This window comes from Cyrtonyx montezumae, unplaced genomic scaffold (genome assembly GCF_038088225.1).
Source record: "Cyrtonyx montezumae isolate F1298 unplaced genomic scaffold, pur_monq_1.0 scaffold_4, whole genome shotgun sequence".
NCBI classification, from domain to species: domain Eukaryota; kingdom Metazoa; phylum Chordata; class Aves; order Galliformes; family Odontophoridae; genus Cyrtonyx; species Cyrtonyx montezumae.
The window spans coordinates 9079325-9100619 of NW_027072045.1; the positions used below are offsets into that span (position 1 = coordinate 9079325).

Below are 21295 nucleotides of genomic sequence, written 5' to 3' on the forward strand. Positions count from 1 at the left end.
CACTGCTTTTCACAGAGAGGTGTCTACAGCACAGCTGCTGACCCCAGAGCAAAGCTGCCCCTGGTTCCCACGTCAGGTACAGCATACTCCCACGTCCTGGCTTCTAACATTTATTGCCAGTGGTAATTTCCTTATGGATTATCACTCCCCAGGGAAGCCACTCCACGCCAACTTCACTTTTGTGCTCTGACCTTGCTTTGTGCAGTTAAGTGCATGCATTCCCTAGCTCAGGAAATTGCATTCAGTTCACACCTCCTGCTCCACGTAAAGCAGTGGCAGCCGGCTCCCAGTGGGCAGCAGAGGTGCTAAGCAGCTGCTGCGAATCTACCACAGCACTTGATTCTTGTTGCACTGAAGCTCCCTACACAGCAAGTCCAGTATGCACGCTCACTGCTTCTCCCTGTACAGGTCATTCTGGGTGTTCAGGCTGACATGGAAGAACTGCCCTGAACTAACAGCTGTGTCTCACACTTCCCAACAGCCCCAGTGCCACTGGCAGCATTCACCCGGTTTCAGCCTGAAGGACAGACAGCGTGCAGCAGGCACCAGCACACAAGTCACAGCAATAAAACCAATCGTTTTAATTGAAGCCATTAAAAAAAACCGTGAGGCAATATAAATGGTAAAGGTATACTTAGAAGGAAGGCAGGAAGAGCTAGCACTTTCTGAAAAGCTTTAAAACAGCAACAGATGCTTTACAAAAGATTCGACGGTGGAGAATAAACTTCTGTGAACTACGGGTACTGTATAAAGGTAACAGTAACAATCATTTATAAAACACAGCAACAGAGACCAGACGGATACTCAAGCTCCTCTGAAACTAAGTTTTCTGGGGTCTTGGTTAAAATGTATGTTCAAAAACTATTTTAAACAAGGACTAAAAGCTTTGTATTTTTAATTTACAGTTCCCTGGCATAAACATCACACTATACACATCTTCCAAACAAGCAGTAAATACAGTTTTGTTTAACCATGCGTGGTGTCATCTTCTACAAAGTCTTTGGCCATTTCTGCTGTGATCACATCAATATGACTAACCTGGTGGAACAAAACAAAGCACAGTTATTACAGGTACCTTTCCACAGAACAGAACACAGCTCAGTAATGTTCTCAATGAACACTAACTGAAAGTTTACCTTATTTCTGAATTTTACACCATAGAACTTGTCAGCTGATTCCAGCAATTCAGGCCTAAAAGTTGTTGTAATGAACTGAGCGTGTTCAGCTAATTCCATAATCATATCTGGAAAGAACATAAGAAATCTTAATTAATGTCATCTTCATAATAAAGCAAGATTTGTCTTAATATCAGACAAGTTTAGTATTCCTTACTTAAAATGAGTTTGGTTAATAAAAAAGAAAACCGAACTCAAGAAAGTACCCACACCACATTTGTATACCATAATAAATTCAGCCTTAGCCTAGACTTTACACCAGATTAAGCTGTAGCTTGTCAGCTGCTGTACGTGCCAGTGCTGAGCATCCACCCAAAGCCCATCTTCAAGAGCAACGTGAAGCACAAAGTTAAACTCCAGCACGTACTGAAATATTTCCAAGTGTGCCTCATACCTGAAATGTCAGGTACTAGAAGTCACACAGTCACTTCAAGCACACTAACAGTAAGGCAGACAGCTACCTGAAACAGCTTTTCTGTGCTGAGCATCCAAGGCTTGGTCAATTTCATCAAACAAGTAAAATGGAGCTGGATCACATTTCTGGATAGCAAATATCAGGGCTAGAGCTACTAGGGATTTCTGTCCACCTGAAAGCTGTTGCATTTCTCTCATTTCACCCTGCTTCCCCGTGAATGATACCTAAGGAAACAGCACAACAGGAAGATGACTTCAAAATACTACACCACAGCATCACTCCCCGTTTTAGAGGATAAACAGACTAGTTCAACATTGACTTTTAAAAAATGCATAGCTGAAACTCTAATTTAAAAGGCTATTCAGAGTGCTGGAACAAATATTTCTCCTTACCCTTATGCCAACTCCGGTGAACTGATCTACAGATGGCACACTGCTCTGTGATCCAGATCCTCTTTCACTCTCAGTGCTGCCCTCACCTTCATCTTGGGACTGGCTGCCCTCCACATCTCCCTTCTTCATCACTAATGTGGCCTTGCCACCTGGGACTAACTTCTGGAATACTTCACTGAAATTTTTTGACACCTTGAAGGAGACAATCATTATTACATAATGAAATCAAGGGCAAGCAAGAGCTGTTTTCACATGCTCCAAGTATTTGTTTTTAAGTAGGGACAGAGAGATTCAAACTTAAGCACCGGCAGAAGATAGAAATGTGAATACAAAGCTTGGTCCAAAAACATAATTTAAGCCAAGTGCTTTTATAGTAAAGAGTTTTCACTTTTTCTTTTTCTTCAAAGTGGCAGAATTAAAACAGAAAACAGCAAAAGCAAGTTTGATTTATTCCAGTGAGCTTCAGATGAGATGTCAGTTAAGAAGATAATATTTAAGAGAAGTCTTCACACACTCTGCAGTTAAGACCCCTTGCTAAGGTTAGAAAAGACTTCACTAAAATCTGGAGAATGGTTTTAGAACAGATCTTCATCAGATCCAGAAAGAGTTGTACACAGTACAGAGTTAACAGAAAGGAAGTGTTTACAAGGTTTAAAGAACAGCTGAAAGGTAACATAGTCAATATCCGCACCCATTTAAGGTGTTAAGCTTTTTTTTTCTTCTGTTAGCATTAAACTCAGCTGCTGATCTTCCCAAACAACAGCTACACAAGGCACTGGATTTCTATTCCATTCTTTTCTACCGTTGCCATTTTGTTTACCTGCTTGAAAGTCAGCTGAATAGCCTCGTATTTTCTAAGCTCCAGCACATTCATCAGCTCCATGATGGATTTGTAGCCCCTGTCCAGCTCTTCTTGTCTTTTTATTAGCTTTTCCTTCTGCTCTGAGAAATTCACAAACTGATCCAAGGCTTTTTTATTAACGTGGCTGTATTTCTTCAGCTCTGTATTACACTGCTCCAGTTTGCGGAAAAGCTGTGGGGAAAGCAGAGGTACATGAAACCGGTATTTCAGATTTGTTTGTTTATAAATAACATGAAAACAAGCACATCTATTACCTGCTTTAAACTTAAAGTCTGATATTTTTCAAAAGCCTCCTGTGGAAGTGAACCCAATTCTCGGATTTTCTTCATGCACTCCTCCTTCTTTTTGAGAAGCATGCCTTGCCTGTTAGTCATTTTTTCAAGCTCTTTTGTGTCGTGGTTAATGGCATCCATATGCTCCTTTTCCATGTTCTTCCAGCGTTCCATGCTCTTCTGCAGTTCTTTGATTCCTGCTTCTGTTTTGTCAATAGAATTATCCAGATCTACAGCGTTGGGGAAAAAGCACAGAAGCCAAAATGGTTAAGCCTACATGGCAGCACTAAGACAAAAAGCTGAAATTCCCTCTCTTCTTTCAGAGGTCACATTGTTGAAGTCTAGAAAGAGAAGCAAAAGTAGTGGTGACCCAAAGAGATGCTATTTCCTATTTGACAGTAACTTAAGTTTCAGACAGTTTGGGTGAAATTCAGGAAGAGCTGTACAAAATCACACCGTGTATGAAGGCTGCTTCAGAATATTACGCCTGATGCCAAAACTCTGTTGGATGTTACAGTGTGCAAGTGCAGACAATTTTATACCTGCAATTTGCACAAAATCTTGCTTCTCTCTTTCAGATCGTGTTCCAGAACACGTGTTATGCACTGTGTAACTACTGTAGCATATTCAAAATTTATTGCTGTTTCTCATTCTGTGCTACACATGAACTTTCAGAACACTGCAGATTTTCTTTGCAAAAATAGTGTTACCAACCATCTGACCGTGCCAGCGTATCCTTCACTCGTTTGTTGATAGCCTCAAGTTCTGATGTTGTGGCAGTAAGAACTGTGCCACCTTCTGTTTCTCGTAGCTCATTCAGTTCCTATGGGACAGAGTGAACACCATCAAGCTTCAATGGGGAGGGGAGCAAAGTGTAAGCCAGACAGCTTCCACTGCTCTACATACAACTAGCTATTCTCCAGAACTTTACTAAAGATGAAATTTTCATCTTTTACCAGATCATCATTATGGTTGCCTTTTATATACACAGTCTTTGTATACGGAGCTGTTGTTTGTTGCTGAAGTTTAAGCATAACGTATAATTCAGCTTGAATAAGGGGAAGCAAGAAACACCAGAGATTACAGACAGTGATGAATGCATGTTTATCTAACCAACAATATGTCAAAGCTTAGGAAATAAACAGCAAAAGCAGACTGCATAGATTCACTGAAGATAAAATCCTTACTTGTTCCACTTGGTCTAAGCGCTTCCTCAGATTCTCATTGAGATATGTTTCAACTCTTGTTATAATGCCTTCTAGTTTAATCCTCTCATTCAAAAGCTGTCTGTTTTCCTGAAAAATAATAATTAAGAAAGGATATTTATTACAACTTTATTTACAATTTTTTACCAACTAAAATCAAACTACCGTTTTTTTCCCCTGGTAAAAATTAAAATAAAACCCACTCTTGACAGAACTCTGTGTACAAAAATATGACAACTTTGTACAGTCACTGTTTTTATAGCAGGTACAAATAACCTGCTAGCAGTGAATATTTCTGCAGCTATCTAGTGTTAAGACAAACATAAAAATCTGTGACTTTCCTGAACTGTACCAGTACGTGAACCCACAGCTCTTAAACCCAGAAGAGCCTGAAAGAGTTAAACAGTATTTTCCAACATGTGGCAAACGCAGCAACAAACTTAGAACTGTCTTATTTACCACAAGCCTAATGGCACCATTTCAGTTTCCCACACGATGCATCGTTCCCTTCTGATGGTATCTATCTTGAAGTTCATTGCTGTAAAGTTCAGTAGTAGGAACAAGGAAATTGTGACAATTCCAACACTACAGGAGTGTACTTCTACCAAAAGACAGCGAGTAAAATTCACCCAGCATTTGAGAAAAACAGGCAGATCAAACTCTGCAGATGAGAAAACTCTGAACATCCCAAGCCACAAACTACTCGGTTACAATACATTCATCATTACTGCCTCTCCACATAAAGGACCACATCAAGTTTACAGGGAAGAAAAGGTACCACACTCAGTTGCAAAACATTTTATCTTACTTGTTGCAGTTGCCTAATTTCATCATTAAGAGCATCCACACGCTTCTGATCTTCAAGGCTGAGCTGAGACAACAGATCAGTACCCAGTTCTGCTTTCAGGGATTCTCTAGTTGATTCCATAGCATGTAAACTTGCCTCCAAGCTCTGTAAGCTACGTTGCTGTGAAATAAAGATTAGACAGAGTAACACCTTGGAACAGCTTGCGGATTTATGAATAGAGTTGTGACAGATTTCTAGTCATCTTTTCATATTTCAGTCAGCGAGAAAGGAAAGAGATTAACGAATAATGCCACTAGAAGAGTAATATAACACCAGTAATTGGCTTCAATATCACTTTATTGTACCTTAGGCATAAACGTCTTCTCAGACTGCTGCCTCTTCTCCTTCAGCATTTTCATTTCTGACAGAATACTGTCTCGAGAGGCTTTGAACTTTCGCTGCTGCGTCTCAATTTGCTGCATTTGGTTCATCAGCTGGTCAATCTCATTATTAATCCATACTGTGGGCTAAGGAAAACTCTTTAAAAGGGCAATTTATACCTATTAGAATATTTAGCTTTTCGTTTTTGCCAAATTCTGTTGCCCTGATAAGATGAATGCAAATAATCATTCACACAGGAGAAATCAAGAATCATCAGCAAGAGTAACTTCCTGACCCTTACCAATGCCAAGAGCAAACCAGACAAGATTCATTTGCTGTTACCTTTTACAACATGGCACTTATAATAGATACATTGGAACCTGCAAGGAAAACTCTGACCTTGGAAAATACAGAAGAGAGATGCCTTCATTTAAAAAGCAACATTAAAACAACACAAATCAACTCTTACTCAAGTCCGAGACAAAATGGTCCAGAACAGTTGTGAAACAACATTTCGAGTCACAGTGTAGATCTTGCAGAGAATGTAGAGACTGTGGTAACAATGTTTATAAGAATTACTGACCTACCACAGAAATCTTTGTGTGGCACACCCTCCAGCTATCAGTTCAATGGGCACCCTATATACATCCTCTACAGATCCCTCCTCAAAAAGGAAAACCAGGCCTGAAGGTTATGACTTTACATGCCTATGTATTTGACTCTTAAGAAGAGATTTAAGGAAGGAGAAAATGCCAAGCTTACTACAATGCTGAGTCTTGCATACTGCTGCAGGTCAGGAAAAAAAAATGAGGTTCAAAGGACAGAAATGACCTCAACAACATAAGAATATCATATAAATTTCTCTTGCCCCTAAGATCTAGATACTAGATCTCAAAAGGATACTACAGCATTAAAAAAGTCCCAGAAAAAAAAGCGACAGTTACCTGACTTCTCTTACAATGAGACTAAAAGATCAGGCCTGTCAACAACACTAAGCTGGACTCTAGTATAGTGCTCTCCACCACCACCCCCAGCATAAGTTGGCTATGTAATGTAGAAGTCTGGGACACGAGCACTACATATATTGGCCACAGCCAATACGTAACATTCACAACCATTAAGAATACTGTTTCCACCCAGTACTGTAACTGCAGAATGAAACCTTTTATCAACACACAACCTTTCCCAAAAGGAACAAAAGGATATTTTCAATATTCCTGCGCAAGTTTTCATTGAGTTTTGCTTCAAGTTCACCAAGTTCTTCTTCTGCCTTTCTAACATCCTTTTGCAATTCAAGACGAGACTTTCTTGTGTCATAGTAACCACCAGTCAAAGCACCACGATGGCTGACTTGATCACCTAAGAGCACAACAGAACGAGACTATAAATTGCATATCATTTATTCTCTGTGAGATTTGAAGCAGTTTCAACAGTAATGTTTGGTAGTATGACGAGAACATTTCAACCTAAAGTGCTGCATCAGTGTAAGAAATTACATAGTCCTAATTGTAAATAGCAAAGTTTTGTAATTAGTGAAATATTTGTTCTGGTGTTCCATTTAAAGTACATTTCATTCTCCAACACAGAACGCTACCATCTCCTTTAAGGAAAAAAAAAACAAGCAGGGGTCTACAAGGCAGAGATTCTGCTGATTACTTCTCCCTCAGACATTCTTGGGAGTGTCTGCAGATTGCCTTTCAGAGAAAGATAAATAATGAGTCTGCATGGAATCCGCACTCCAGGAATGGGCTATTACCAAAAGATTGCTTTAGGGAACATAATATGCAAACACGTGTGCTATGCAGAAGAATCCACCTTGCACATCAGTAATTAAAACCAATTTTTACCCTCAAAGCTGTTTTAAGTCGGTGGAATACGTCATAAACACTCCAGGAGAACAAAGGCCTTCTAAATTTGAATGAATGTGAATATAAACAATCCACCATGCAGTTCTCACTTTTACATCTTACTATAATTCAACAATCATGAAGAAATCCTGCATTTTTAGTGCTTCACCAAACCAAGTGTAGCTGTGTGTGTATCTCAGCTATATGTCTTTGTATAATCTTGCTTTGATAACACTAACGGACTATGCATGATGAGTCTCTCACTTCAAAGGATCCCACTTTTCCAATACATGATTTATCTAACTGCAGCATTTACCTTCCAGAGTAATACAATCCATGGTGAAAGCTCTGGCCAGCTGAGTAGATACTTCCATGCTACGACAAATCAGAGTCTTTCCAAACACATGTTTGAAAGCCTTGTCAAATCTTGGATTGTATCTCAGTTTACTGATCATAGGAATAGCATCCTGAAGTGACAGTGATTATAGTGAGAACAGTGCAATGATACAAACAGAGCAAGCATACTGCAACTAATTCAAGCTAGCCCTAGAAAAAAGAAGAAACTACATCAAATGCAGAAATACACTACTGCCTTATAATATTATATTATTGAAAGTTAAGCATATCCCAAATTCACTGAAAATGAATGTATGCATTCACAGATTGCCTAAATAAATTGTGATATATGGAGCTTCAGAAGTCTTCAATCCAGGAATGTCCAACTCCAAACTCAAAGAACAATACTGCAAATGATTACTTTGGAAATACGTAAGAGGATGATTTGCTGATTGAACAGTTAATACAAACATATGGAAATCAAGAGCAAGATTTTGCTATTTTAGTTTTTAACACCTAGGCTTGAGCATTAAGTCAGCTGGGAGTCTGCTGAACATCTAAGTATTAAGCCATAGAAAATGTTTCAGCTGCAAAAACAAAAATCCACTACGGATCACTCTTACAGGGCAAACAGAATACCAACAATACAGTTTTGCTAGTAAAGCCATACCAAAATAGGCACACTGGAAGATTGATTCTTTTCTATTTATCTTTTTTTTTGTATACCTGAGGAAGAAAGGTAGAGGAAAGGAAATTTTAAAGAACTTATTCTACCACAATGTGGCAGGAAGTCATTACATTTAAACCATTCACAAAGTTTTTCAAGAGCAGACTCTTTCTAGAAAAACATTTTAAAGATACTTCTTAAATGGCTGTCGCTTAAGATTTTTTTTTTAAATATCAATACTCAAGTTAAGTCCAAACAACTTTGAGAAAGTCTCTACAGCTGCAACACAACACTATCCTTCTCTTCAGCTTTTGCCCATGGCAATCTTTCAGCTAAGAATAATTGCATGAATTACTGAACTTATCAGATTATAGGAGAACTCCCTGCTGCTATATTATCACCTATATACTCAGAAGGTGGAGTTTGACTTTGGAGAAGAAACAGCTCGTAGCAAAGTGCTTTCCAACAAAAGGGTTTCCAATCTTGAGAAGCGATAAATAAATGGCAGGATTTAATTGCAGACATTCAACAAAAGGATGTGGAAGGCAATATGTAAAAGGCACACAGTTCAAATAACAAAGGCTTATATTTATGGAGAAAACAGATGAAGGTTCAAAATGAACACTCACATTAGTCTCAGGATAAGCAGTATCTCGAACATCTAGCTTGTTCAATGGGAGGAATGTAACTTCTCCAGGAAGGTTCATTTTGTTAAATTCCATTAAAATTTTAGTACTGACTTCATCAGAATCCACAATGTGATAAAATAACCTAATTAACAAGTCCCCCAAAAAAACAAGAAAAAAAACTTCACTGTGCTGTAAGAACAGATATTTATAAGGGAACATTTAGTATGCAGATGATGTTACCTGTCACTATAAAGCCAAGCTGCACTTGCTCTATGATTTTTAAGCATGGTTGTCAAATCAAGCAGATGGTACTCTTATCAGTGACAAAGCTTTTAAATATCAGTTGACTGTTGAGAGATTACCCTCGCACAAGATTTGCTAGTGTAAGTGAAAAAAACTCCTACGATTACTGAAACATCATCATTACTTACTGTAGAATGCACCATACCAGAAGATTCCAAGGAAGCATCAGGAGCATCACTCTTGCACCCTGCTTACCTGCCTTCCCACTCCCTCCCCCAACTCCCTCTCACCTTGAAACTAGATTAAGAGAAGTGTTACGGTGCTTGATGCAATAAGGACCACAGCTCAACATGAAGAGGGAAAAGAATTAATATTTCAGAAGGAATCAGCACAGATACACCTGTAACACAGCAGCTGCATCAACTGAATAATGTATGTAGTTACCTGTTCCCTGCAGTAACTTCAACACAAGTGTAGAAAGCTGGTTCGCATTCGAAGTTGTTCATGACAATGCCATGATAGCCATTTAGAACATGCTGGTTTATTCCTTTCCGACGGAAGTGCTCCAAAACCTTATTTATACTGTCGATACCATTCAAAATGGCCTGTTAAAGCACAGATGATTACTGCACCACAATTACAACATCTAGAAAAAGGTATCAGCTTTATGCTCAACTTCTAGAGAGCAGTAACCACCTTCCTTGACATGCCGCTGTCTAATGAACATACCCCCAAAAAAGTTGCATCTATCATGTCTCTGGGTCTGTTTTTTGTTTTTTAGAGCAAATAGATATCAAAAGGAATTCAGTAAGCTTTCTGCTTCTACTCTGTCTTTTCGCCACTCCTTTAATATTGTAAAATTTAGAAATCTCATTTCAAAATATTTCTAGAGCTAAAAATATTTGTAGAACAGCCGACATACTACATTTACCTAAAACAGGCAAACCACGTAAGGCTGCAAAGGAAATAACTTTACAAGAGAACTACAACTTTTCCTTTAGGAATGGAAAAAAAAAAAGCTTACACAAGAAATTACAACAAATGCAAGGCCTCCTACCTTTCCTGTTGCTGCTCTGAGAAGCTGCTGTTTCTTTTCCAGGTCTTCCCGCTTAGCAGCAAGAGCCTGTTGCTCTGCATTCTCTTCTCTCCATAGATAACTGCATAATAACCATAGTTAAAGTATTTTAAGGGTGAATGAAGTTTGAAGTACTTTTTTAATCTAACAGCTGCTAACTGAACAGAAGGGCTAAGTGCAGAAGTTCATACCTGGCTATATTTAAAAACATACCACATGCCATGTTAACAACTACACAGTTGGGATCCTTCACATTAAGTGAGGTTCAGACATATTTCAATTAATTACTAACTTTCTTTCGCTTTGTAGTTCATCCTTTTTATTTTTCACTTCATAGTACTTTCTGTCCAGTTCTTCAACACGAGCCTTCACTTCATTAAGATCTTGGTCCAGTTTCTAACATAAAGAAAAGATGACTATGAAATGGCAGCACTCTTCAGTTGCAATTTTTATGCTCCCCCTCTCCCAATTCAATACTTAATTACTACTTAGAATTCAGAAACAATTTCTACAAAGTTTTTCCACAAACTTATAAACAAATTGTAAAAGCACTATGTAAAAGCAAGTAGTGCAAGGCACAGTGATCAAAACAGACTACAGAGCAGGCAAACTGTGCGTTCTCCTGGGTGCTTTCCAATGAAACAGTTCGTCAGGTAATAGTAAGAAGCTGAACCAAAACAGTTACAACCATATACAGCCACATGCAATAACGCTCTGGAGTAACATTTCTGATCAGAACATACATATTAGTCTTGCATCCCATGCTGCTAGTAGTGAAAATACTAGCCTATTCTCCTGCACAATATTTGTGCTTTACCACAGTTGCTGCCAAAATCACACTTAAGCCACTGCACAGATCTCCTCTCCTCCCTCATTTGAGGCTTGCCATTCTCAAAGCAGGCTGGGGCTTAGCGTTCAGTTTATGTTTGCTCAGTTCTAGCCACAGGACTGCTACATGCTCAAAACCAGAAGTTTTTCCAACCCAACCCTACATGAAGCTTCACTCAAGACCTCCTTTTGAACACCAATAAAATGCTACACAATTATCAGCCCGAGAATAAAGCAGCCTTCTTTTAGTAGAAAAAGACAAGCATTCTATAGAATTGATGTTAATCTTTCTTACTGAGCCATACAATACCACTACAGCCAGCCTGTGATAAATGTCTGCTCTTTTCATAAATCAACAGACAGAATTCATTATTCAGCTAATGCAGGCATCACTCATATAGCATGTTTTGCCAGAACACAGTTTGCTTTGTACAACACATTCCTGAGCTTTTTCCAGACTGACACTTTCACAGTTCATCAGACAAACATTGTACATGCCCATCAATCAGCACACGCAGTGTAGCAGCACTGGGACTGGATGCTCTCCTACCCTGAGCAAAGGGGTTTTTACTCCTGCAGAAGTGATATTTCTGGACTGCCCTGCTATATGTGAAGTTAGAGCTGTTTCTGAACACACAGATATTAGAAACTAAAGATTATGCAGGTGATGCTGAGAGATTAATCATCTTCCACTGAAAGGGATCTCATCTCCTAACTACAAAACTGCAATTGTGGTGCTGAATACTAGCAGAGTTTAGAAGACACTGTTCTCTTGTTGTCCTCTAAAGAGCATTAAAACACCCAACATTCACCACCACATGGAATGGCCACGTCCAACACAGACAAAAGCAAGGCAGCTCTATGTCTCTTCCCAAGAACTCAGGCCAAGTACTTTGGGTAAAAAGCCAGAAAGAAAGTAAATGAACATGGCAAAGTTTGACGTAGTGCAAAAGGGAGTTCAGAGTTATCTGCAGGTATATCCAAATACATATATTAAGATCCTATCCCAAAAAGAAAGTCTCATCTTCCTTAGGGTCACTAAGTTTTATTAGTTGGTAGATTGTTTATTACTTCTCAGTACTTTCAGAGAAGAGCTAAATTGAAAACTTACACTGTACTGTTCCAAATTTTTCTCCTTATTTGCCTCTGTATCCTCTAAATCCTTGTGTATAGCTGCAATCTGCCGCTTCTTGTCATTGATTGCTTGATCTAGAGACTTCAGTTCTTTCTTTATCCACTTGTCTCTTTCTTCTTTGGATGTGAACTGGCTCCCCCGACCTTGTTTTGCATAAAGATCTGTTCTTTCCTGTGTAGCCTGTGCAAGTCTATATTGAGAAGAGGAAAACATGTTGTATTATGAACAACTCTTGAATTCATGAAGAAAAAGCATTGATAATTGTCATAAGAATTTTCCAAAGCAGTCAAATCAGGCTCTAGTTAAAGCAGTTATAAAAAGAAAAGAATCATGATGTGAACAAAACAACCATGCGTAAAACTTCAGAAACCATTAAATTCAAAACTCCACAAAGTGGTTAATTAAGTTCACTGAATACTGATTTCCTCATCAGTACAATATACAACATGAAACGAGGCTTCTTTAAATAAAGACTATGTACAGCCACTCCATTCTCAGACATTAAATACAACCCTCAAGACACGGCACATCTGTTCTGATTATCTTGCTTCTTTTTTAATGCTTAACTCCCCTCATTGCAGAACACTACAGACCTAGCAATCCCTCTCTCTTCTTTCTCTTTTACACTGTTGAACTTCGGCTCTGTTTCTGCTAATTCCTTCTGCTTCTCCTCAATTTTCTCAAGAAGCTTTTGCCTCTCTTTTAGCAGTCTTTTCTGAAAGCGAAACAAAGCAATAGTTAAAATGAGGTAGTAACAGAGACTCTATTAAATATCTTTAAATACATATTATAAAAGAATAATTATAAGAGTGCAAGAAAGTTTGGTTAATCTGATACGACATTCTTTTTATATTCAACAGAAGTGAATTTACTTCCAATCAGAATAGTAAAGATGAACAAAAGGATTCTTAAGCTAAACCATGCAAGCATGGAAGGTCCTCGTGGGCTGAAAAAAGTCCAAGTTAACGTTATAAAGAAAATAAACCTTTTCAACACTTGTAGCAATTAAATACAAGAGAACTGAAGGTGCTTGGTTCTGTAACATTCAGGATGATAAATAAAGGATCAGAACACAGGAACTGGCTTACATCCTCTAGAAGCCAAAACCCGAAGACATCTGTCCTGCATAGCTTACAAAACAGTGAAAGGCCATAGTTTAAAGACAAACAAAACCCACCTAGGACATAGGCTAAAGATGTCTTCAGTGTACAAGTAGACTTCCACAAATCAATTACGTTCTAGACTGCCACTGTTACATACCCTTTGCTCACTGTTTCCAGCTAATTCATCCTGCAGATCTTTAGCCTTAAGTTCTAGCTTAGTCCTCTGCTTAATCTGCTCCTGTCTTTCAGCACTAAGTTGTTCTTTCTCTTCTTTCATTGCAGAAATCTTTGTCTTCAGTTCTCGAACTTGCCGTTCTATTTCCTATGCAAATTGAAGCATACAGTATTTTAAACACTGTACACACACAACACTATCAATCTCACAACAAGCACTGTACAGATCAACGCAGTATGCTAAGAAGTACAACCAATTTCACTAATTCTCAAACAAGATGAAGGCATAGATTAGAACGTAACATGTTTTTACAGTTATTAGTTAAAGCTAGAAATGTAAGAGCTCATTTCAAGTCAATTAACTTTAGATTCTGTGTCTATATTTAGATTTACAACAAATGTTTACACTTTGAAGAAAAAAAAGCAATGTAAAGGAAAGGAAAAACCCTAAGAAGCCCCTCTTAAGTATTTTTACCTCCATTTTATCTCTAGCATCCTGCTGAGCATCTCTCAGCTGCCTGGACTTCTCTCCACTTGTCTCTCGCTTGGCAGAAAGCTGCAGGAGAATACAGCAAGTAGCTTAAATAGCAAGACTCTGCTTCAGTAAACTTCTCGTTTCAGAAAAGTAAGAATAACAAACTGAACTGGTGAAAAGCAACTGCAGGATTTTAACAAGGAATGCAAGCAAACATCAGTAAAAAGCAAAAGAAAGTCTTGTGTTTTATTTTGTAGTAGACAAAGCATTTTACCTCATCAAGTTTAGCTCGTGTTTCATTAAGCTCCTGATTATAAATTGTGTATTCTAATGCTCTCCTCATTTTATCCCATTTCTGATATTGAGCCAGCTCTTCTTTCTCCTCTTCGAGTGTATGAAGTCGCTCTTCAATGTATTTCAACAGCTCATTGATCTTCTCTCTCTTACCCTCTTTAAAGAGCAAGACAAGAAGTTCAGTTAAGCACTGTAAGATATTCCCACACCTTTAAAGCTACACCATCTCCTACAGTGATTAATTACTTGTCAAGTTGTAAACATGAAAAGGAGAACCACTGTTCAGAAGGCACTCTTACCTGTTTCTTTCATCAGTGAAATACTCTCTTCTTTACGTTCATCGTACACTCTGGTACCAGCTACTTCTCTTAGTAACTTCAGTCTTTGAGAATCAGGAGCTGTGGCCATCTGGTTGATCTAACAATCCAAGATCTATGATTTTAATATCCTTCTCTGATATGGCTTAATACAACAGATCAAATATCAGATGTTTTTTTCCCCTCTGCCCACTTGTCTTAGGTTTTGGAAAGATGTCTGTGAATCTACCATGCCGTTTTCCTTTGAAGACCATGACGTTAGGAAAGCTAGTATTCCTTTTGTGCTTAATTTTGTAGATTTTCAAATTTTGCTGAAACTCAAAGTTCTATAATACTAGAAACTTCAGAGACTTTTACCACATCAAAAATAGATTAAGAAAGGCTTTAGGGTGGATTTTTAAATCCTGATGTTATCCCAGTCAGTTTAAACACCTCCACAAACATCACACCATCAAACTAAAAAAAATACCAAAACAACTCACATCATGGAATTCCCATTAGATACACAAGATCAAGGTAAAACTCACTTTTTTGTCCTTTTTCCCCCCAAACTAAATATATATATAAGTTTTGGTATACTGCTGCAATAACTCAACTTTATCATTCAGAATACATATTACTTTTATAGACGTTTCTTCCACTATGTGGATAAGAATCTTACCTTTCCTTGTTTGACAATGTAATATGGATTACTGCGAGAAAATCCAGCACTTTCAAGAAGATTCATTACATCATTTTTCCTGAAATATTATTGTGAATATGTTAAAAACTCTTAAAGCAAAAGTGACAGTAAAGTACCATAATGTTATCTCATACTGTGGTCATTGTACACAATGCATGCTGTCTTCTACAAAACCCTTTCTTTGTCAAAAGCTAACTGTAAAATGAAAGGGGAAGCATCTCACTGCAAAGAGGAGGCAAATACAGGCAGGTTGTTTCTTATCCTTCCTTGTGACATTTAAAGTTTGGTATATTCTGTATTTTAAAGCAAGCCCTAAAGCACTAAATAAGGAGTTAAACAGACTTTAATGAATGGATTGAACTGTGAATTCAAAGAAGCATGATGTCTAATACACAAGGACTGATGCAAATGCTGCCAAATTACTGTTAGTATTATACAACAAAGTTAGAAATATTTATTTCAGACTAGAGATGCAAGTGTTTGGTATGACTACAGCATTTTGGAGAAATACTACTCAGTTTATTCAGCTCAAGAAAAGAAGTACCTACGTCACCATTTTCTTGTCTAAGAAATATTGGTCCTTCTTGGCTCCAATGACTCTGCGAAGTGAGACTTCCTCTTTATCAATCTCAAGAAAAGAAAGTCCAGTAAATTTAACTGTCTGCAGCACATACAGCTAATCCAGACATTTATGGCACTTTTTTTTTTTTACCAGAACTAACTCAAAAGCGGTTCCCATACCAACTATTCTTATAATACTGAGATACTCAAGTCTGAAACAACAAGCTGTTACCAAAGCACTCAACTTACCGGTAACCTGTTGTCCGAATTGTCAAAAATAATTTCCACAAAAGCTGAAATAACACGAGGGCCAGTACCTTCCTAAGAAACAAGATTATTTTGGTCAAAAGGATCTTCTAAAGAGGGAACCTAGTCCATCCATCTCCCCTTTTCCCTGACAATCGTATTTCCCATCTCCTTTCATAGACTACAGAGTCAAGAGTAAGATCCACTAACTATGTTTTCATTTCTGAAAATCTTGGACAGACATTCACATCCATGCATTAACCACCTATACAAGAATAGTGTATTATTTTGTAATAATTTCCCTTTTACTGAAGGGAAACAACAAACCAAGAAAATGTTTAAGGATGCCTCCAAAGCAAGCAGTCTGAAATAACAACAGTCCAGCACTTTACTGCTTTTGTAGTGAGATCGAAATGCATTAGCTCATGCTTTTGCCTTCTTGTTATCCACCTTCACTTACATGCAACAAAGCCAATCTCTGTTCAGGGCGAAGATGACTAAACTCATCACTGAGGACAAATTGAATTGCTGTAATAAAATTAAAAAATAAAACAAGATTTACTCTTTCCTTTAGGCAGCTATGCAGCAGTTTCTAACTTAAACATATTGTTACACAGTACAATTGTGCCTCTGCTAGTATCTCAGTGTTCTCTTCCCCACCCTCAAAAAACTCAGCCTGCTGTAAGCTACAATTTCAGTCTCTCATTGTCAATATCTCATTTGCTCATTGTGTAAGTTTTAACAGGGCTCAACAAGCAAGGATTCACAAGCCAGGTTAAAAACAACAGTAAAATACTCCACACTTGGCAATTCATACAGCTACCATCAAAGTCCACTAGGATCTCTACCATGCCTCTTCAGTGCTCCACCACTAGCACTTCCACAAAATCCTCATCATAATCATGGATTAAAACCTTGCGTGTTTAAGTACATTGTGCCATAAATTCAGCCACTAAGAATGTCTAAAGAAACTCTAAATACTGCACTCAGATTCCAATATGGGTAGTATCTTTAATCATTTTTTCCTGCAGGACCCTTTTTGACACTGTAAGTATTGGAAGAATCTTAAGAGAAATTGAGCAGCGAGGAAAAGCCTGAACTAGTAAGTGCATTAAGCTCAATCTTTCATTTTTGTCAAGTCACGACCACACCTTGTTAAAAAAGAACATTTGGTAAATCAACCTCAAAGCAAAACAAACAAAAGAAGCCACCACTATTACTGTTATCTCAATATTATATAAAGAAATCAATCCTTACCATAAAAGAAATTGCTTTTTCCGGATCCATTTCTTCCCACTGAAAATTAAAACACAGAGCACATCACTGAAGTCAATGAACTTCAACAATCCACATGCTAATTCAGATTTTTTTTGTTCTAAAAAGACCAGAGGTATCATTTCTACTTGAAAAATAAAGACTTAAGAATATCCTGATGTTTTAGGAAAGCTCAGTGGCTCATCCTTAAGACCAGCATTTAACTGCATAACTTCTAAACAGCTTCCCTTCTAGTGATGAACATCCCAGGCTTTTCATGCTCTCTGCATTAATTATTGCTACCATATTGCCTCCAAAGCCCTTCAGCTTCACTCGTCTCCAAGCATATTGAGATTAACAAGAGTTATTTTAGAAAAGCAAACAGCAGTGAAACTAGGATTAGTCTCCTTTTAAAAACACTCTCATCTGGACAAAGTTGTAGCTCCAACTGAAGTGACATTACATCAAACAACACGCTAGTCAAGTCATAAGCACAGCTGTTGGTCTCAGAACAAACTCTAGCTACTACACCTCTATCTCCGAAATGGACCTTTTCAGTTAGGTCAGCAGTGTGCTGCACAATCAGCAAACCCAGTACAAGTGAGAAGGCAGGAGCAGACACTCATTGTAAAAGCAGGGAGACGTGAGAAGGGTGGAGAACAACATGCAAACAAATTTAGGAAGAATATACACAAATTGCTAAGGACCAATTTGAACATCATATGATACAACTTTAAGCAGTGTTAAAAAACAGATGTTGGAACTCACCAATGACATTATGTTTTGAGCTGAACGGATCCACAATGGTTTGGTCCCGATAGCTTCGAAAGCCCTGAATGATTACCTAAGGAGAAAAGCGACAGACTTACCTCTGTTCTTGACCACTTCAAAGCTTCAAATGTTACAGAACTTCACATCAGTTGTAATACACTTGATATCTTTTCCCTAACCCTGTCAACTTCTGAGCTCAAGACCAAATACAATCTACACAATGCATTTAGCTAGAGATACACAGCCTAGAAGCAAAACTACCCAATTTTAGCTTTGAATAACTGTATCTCAGTACTTCAGCTCCATGCAGCACCAAAACTGATCCAGCTTCCAGCACAGCTCAGCACTAACAAGTCCTTTCCAAACACTGAAGCTGTGTTGAAAGCGTATACATCAGCTTTCCTCTGCTCAGCCTGACATCAGAAAGATAACAGCCACCTCAACAGCTGCAAATCTTTTAGGAAGAACACTTACAAATGGACTAGAATTGACAGTCAATCTTTGTGCCCTTCCATAGCTTTTTGGTACCAGATCTTGTTAAAACCTCACTGGCATTTCACCATCATAACTAACATAAAGGAAGAACTGGCTAGGAAGAGAGCAAAGCATGTTATGAGATTTCCCAACAGTGTAACCACTTAAGTTTAGAAAACAAAATGAAATTCTGTGCCTGCAATGTACTCAGGTCTAAATCTAAAGTAGCCATGCTGGAAGTAATCAAGGATTTCAGTATTTAATGGATCAAACTGTAGAAAGCAAGTTTCAGACTGTGTACTGGCTGATGACTACTCAGTCACTGCAGCTGTTCACAGGATCTGACCCCCAGTCCGATACACACTGGTCTGCCCCATCTACCAAACAGGACATCCTCACAGCAACCATAAGCTCTGCCTTGGTACCAGTGGCTTTCAAAAAGAAAAACAGCAGCCACGTTCACTCATTTCAATTTGTGAGGAAAAAAAAAATTGTTAAGAAGCTTGTGAACAATGCTGTTTCCCAGTTCACCAGATTTCAAGAATAAAACTTAAAAGAATGGGACAAAATTTGGGAGGCTCACCTACTGTAAAAGTGTTCCAGTTGGAACAGTTCATAACCTTTACTCTCATAAACACCTGAGTGGCTCTACAAAAAAAAAAAAAAGAAAAAAAAAAGAAAATTAAATAAAAGCAACCCATCATAATTTGTTGGCTATTACTACAGAGCTGAAACTTTCTCCACCCACAGGGCAACACTTCTAAAGTACAAAACTGGCAGACTCCCAGTACCATTTTCCTCCATCTCACGTGGGTTTTTCTAGCTGGCAACTCACTCCAAATCAAACAATACCTCAAGCTGGAAGGGACCCACAAGGACCAGCATGCCCAGCTCCTGGCTGGACCACTCTCTTCTACAGTTTCTATGCAGTGCCCATAGTTCATAGTTTTGACTTAATTTGGGCTTACTAAGACCACAACCATCTTCACTACCGTTTACTTTTGTGCAGTACAAATCTGTAGAATATTTTCTTTCTTACCTGATTTAAAGCAACGTGCATCATATATTAAACGTGCACTTGAACAGATACACTAAAACACTCCCAAAAGGCATGCAACACTAACTAGTCCCACAAACAACCGATGAAAACCTGATCTCCATGCACAACACGCACTTCCAAACATACTCAGTGTCATACCCATAGGACGTCAGAAGGCCAAATTAATTTTGAGTCCACTGAGAAATAAGAACCCTAATAGGTTTCAGATGAACACGCAGACAGCAGTAAGAAAGCAGACAAAGACTTCAATCACAATAAGCAACCTATACAACTACTGCAGGGCTACCCTAACAACAATGACAGCCACAGCGTTCACAACTGCTAGGAAGAGGGCCGGACGAGGCCTGCACCGATCTGAACGCCAGCTGCAGAGTGCTGCTCAGCGGCGATGCGCACAGGTGGAGCGCTCCGTGCTCGGCGGCTCCACCCCAGCACAAACACCGTTTCTCCCGGGGGAAGGAAGGAACAAACAGGTCGGGGCCGAAGGTCCGCAGCGCATCCCCGCACACCGCAATGAATGGAAGCGGCCAGCGGAGAAAGCTCCCTCCCCCCAAACCGCGGGACGGCGCGCAGCCGAGCAGAGGCCGCGGGCCCAGCCACGCTCCTCCCCTCCGGGCCGGGTCCGTTTCTGCCCCGCCGCACGCTGACCCCCGGCGCGGGGCAAGGCCTCGGCAGCCCCAGGCCGCTTTACCTGCTTGATGTACATGGCTGCCGAGGATAGCCCCGCCTCCTCCCGGCACGACGGCTCCCGCTCCCGTCCGGCCGCCTCACCCCGCTCGGCGCAGGGCCCCGCTCACCCCTCACGAAACAAAATGGCGGCGGAGCCACCCCTAGCCCGTCCCGGCGTGAACCATTCGCCACAGGGCGGAGGGGGAGAGAGGAAGAGAACTCGCACCCCTCACCGGCGGAGAAGGCGCCGCGCAACGGGTGCGAAAAGATCCCTTTGTTTTTTCATATTCTAATATCCCTTTAGCCTTTTAAGAGGCTCTAAGGCGGAGTAGCTGTCCGAAACCGCCCCACCCAACCTCACGTATCCCCCCCCAGCGAGCTCGGAAACGTGGTTTCTCCCGCTGGGGGGCGGGTTGGGCGCCAAAGGCAAGTGCGAGGCGAGCGGGGCCGCGCCGCCGAGTGGTAGGAGTGCGGCCGCCCGCCTGCAGGGGGCGCTGCGACGGCCACGGCGCACTCAGAGTCCGGGTCCTTTTGACCGCTCTCTCTGCTTTTCCCGCTCCCCGCGGAGCTGTGGCAATGAAGGGCAGCACAGAGAGCGCTGATTGCCCAAAGCCTGCAGTCTCTAAGCGGGATGCCCGCTTGGCAGTGAAGTAACGCCTATTAGGAATGCACTGTTGAGGTACCTGAATTGCGGAACGGAGCGCTTTGCTGCCCCAAGCCTCATCAAGCTGACCGCCTCCAGCTCAGGGGGCTGCGACCTCGAGGGGACGTGGTGCTCAGGGGCATCATCCTATAGGCGGAACGAGGAGAGCAATAGAAGGCTGCGATGAGGATGTAGCCCTGGAAGCGGCTGTAGGAGAGCTGCCTTTTAACCTGACGTCTGTTGGTCGTATTACGGTCAAACAGTTTGTGCTTCACAAAGCATAGATACTGAGACCAAGAAACCGTACCTGGGACAACAGGTTA

At 39.9% G+C, this 21295-nt stretch overlaps 1 protein-coding gene across 1 annotated transcript; it reads right to left on the minus strand.

The window, feature by feature from the left end:
• Positions 1 to 559: 559 nt before the first annotated feature.
• On the minus strand, positions 560 to 20478 carry SMC3 (structural maintenance of chromosomes 3). The gene is made up of 29 exons (XM_065746657.1): positions 20352 to 20478; positions 18124 to 18199; positions 17359 to 17397; positions 16562 to 16629; positions 16105 to 16176; positions 15843 to 15922; positions 15274 to 15352; positions 14595 to 14712; positions 14276 to 14451; positions 14002 to 14082; positions 13510 to 13674; positions 12843 to 12964; positions 12226 to 12439; positions 10579 to 10682; positions 10269 to 10368; positions 9656 to 9816; positions 8969 to 9110; positions 7653 to 7803; positions 6694 to 6848; positions 5474 to 5623; positions 5130 to 5288; positions 4304 to 4411; positions 3831 to 3939; positions 3099 to 3346; positions 2803 to 3015; positions 1983 to 2174; positions 1637 to 1814; positions 1137 to 1243; positions 560 to 1038 (listed from the first exon to the last, which is right to left on the minus strand). Exons 1-29 carry the CDS (start codon positions 20364 to 20366, stop codon positions 967 to 969), a joined length of 3654 nt encoding a protein of 1217 aa, XP_065602729.1. The 5' UTR covers positions 20367 to 20478; the 3' UTR covers positions 560 to 966.
• Between the last annotated feature and the right edge of the window lie 817 nt (positions 20479 to 21295).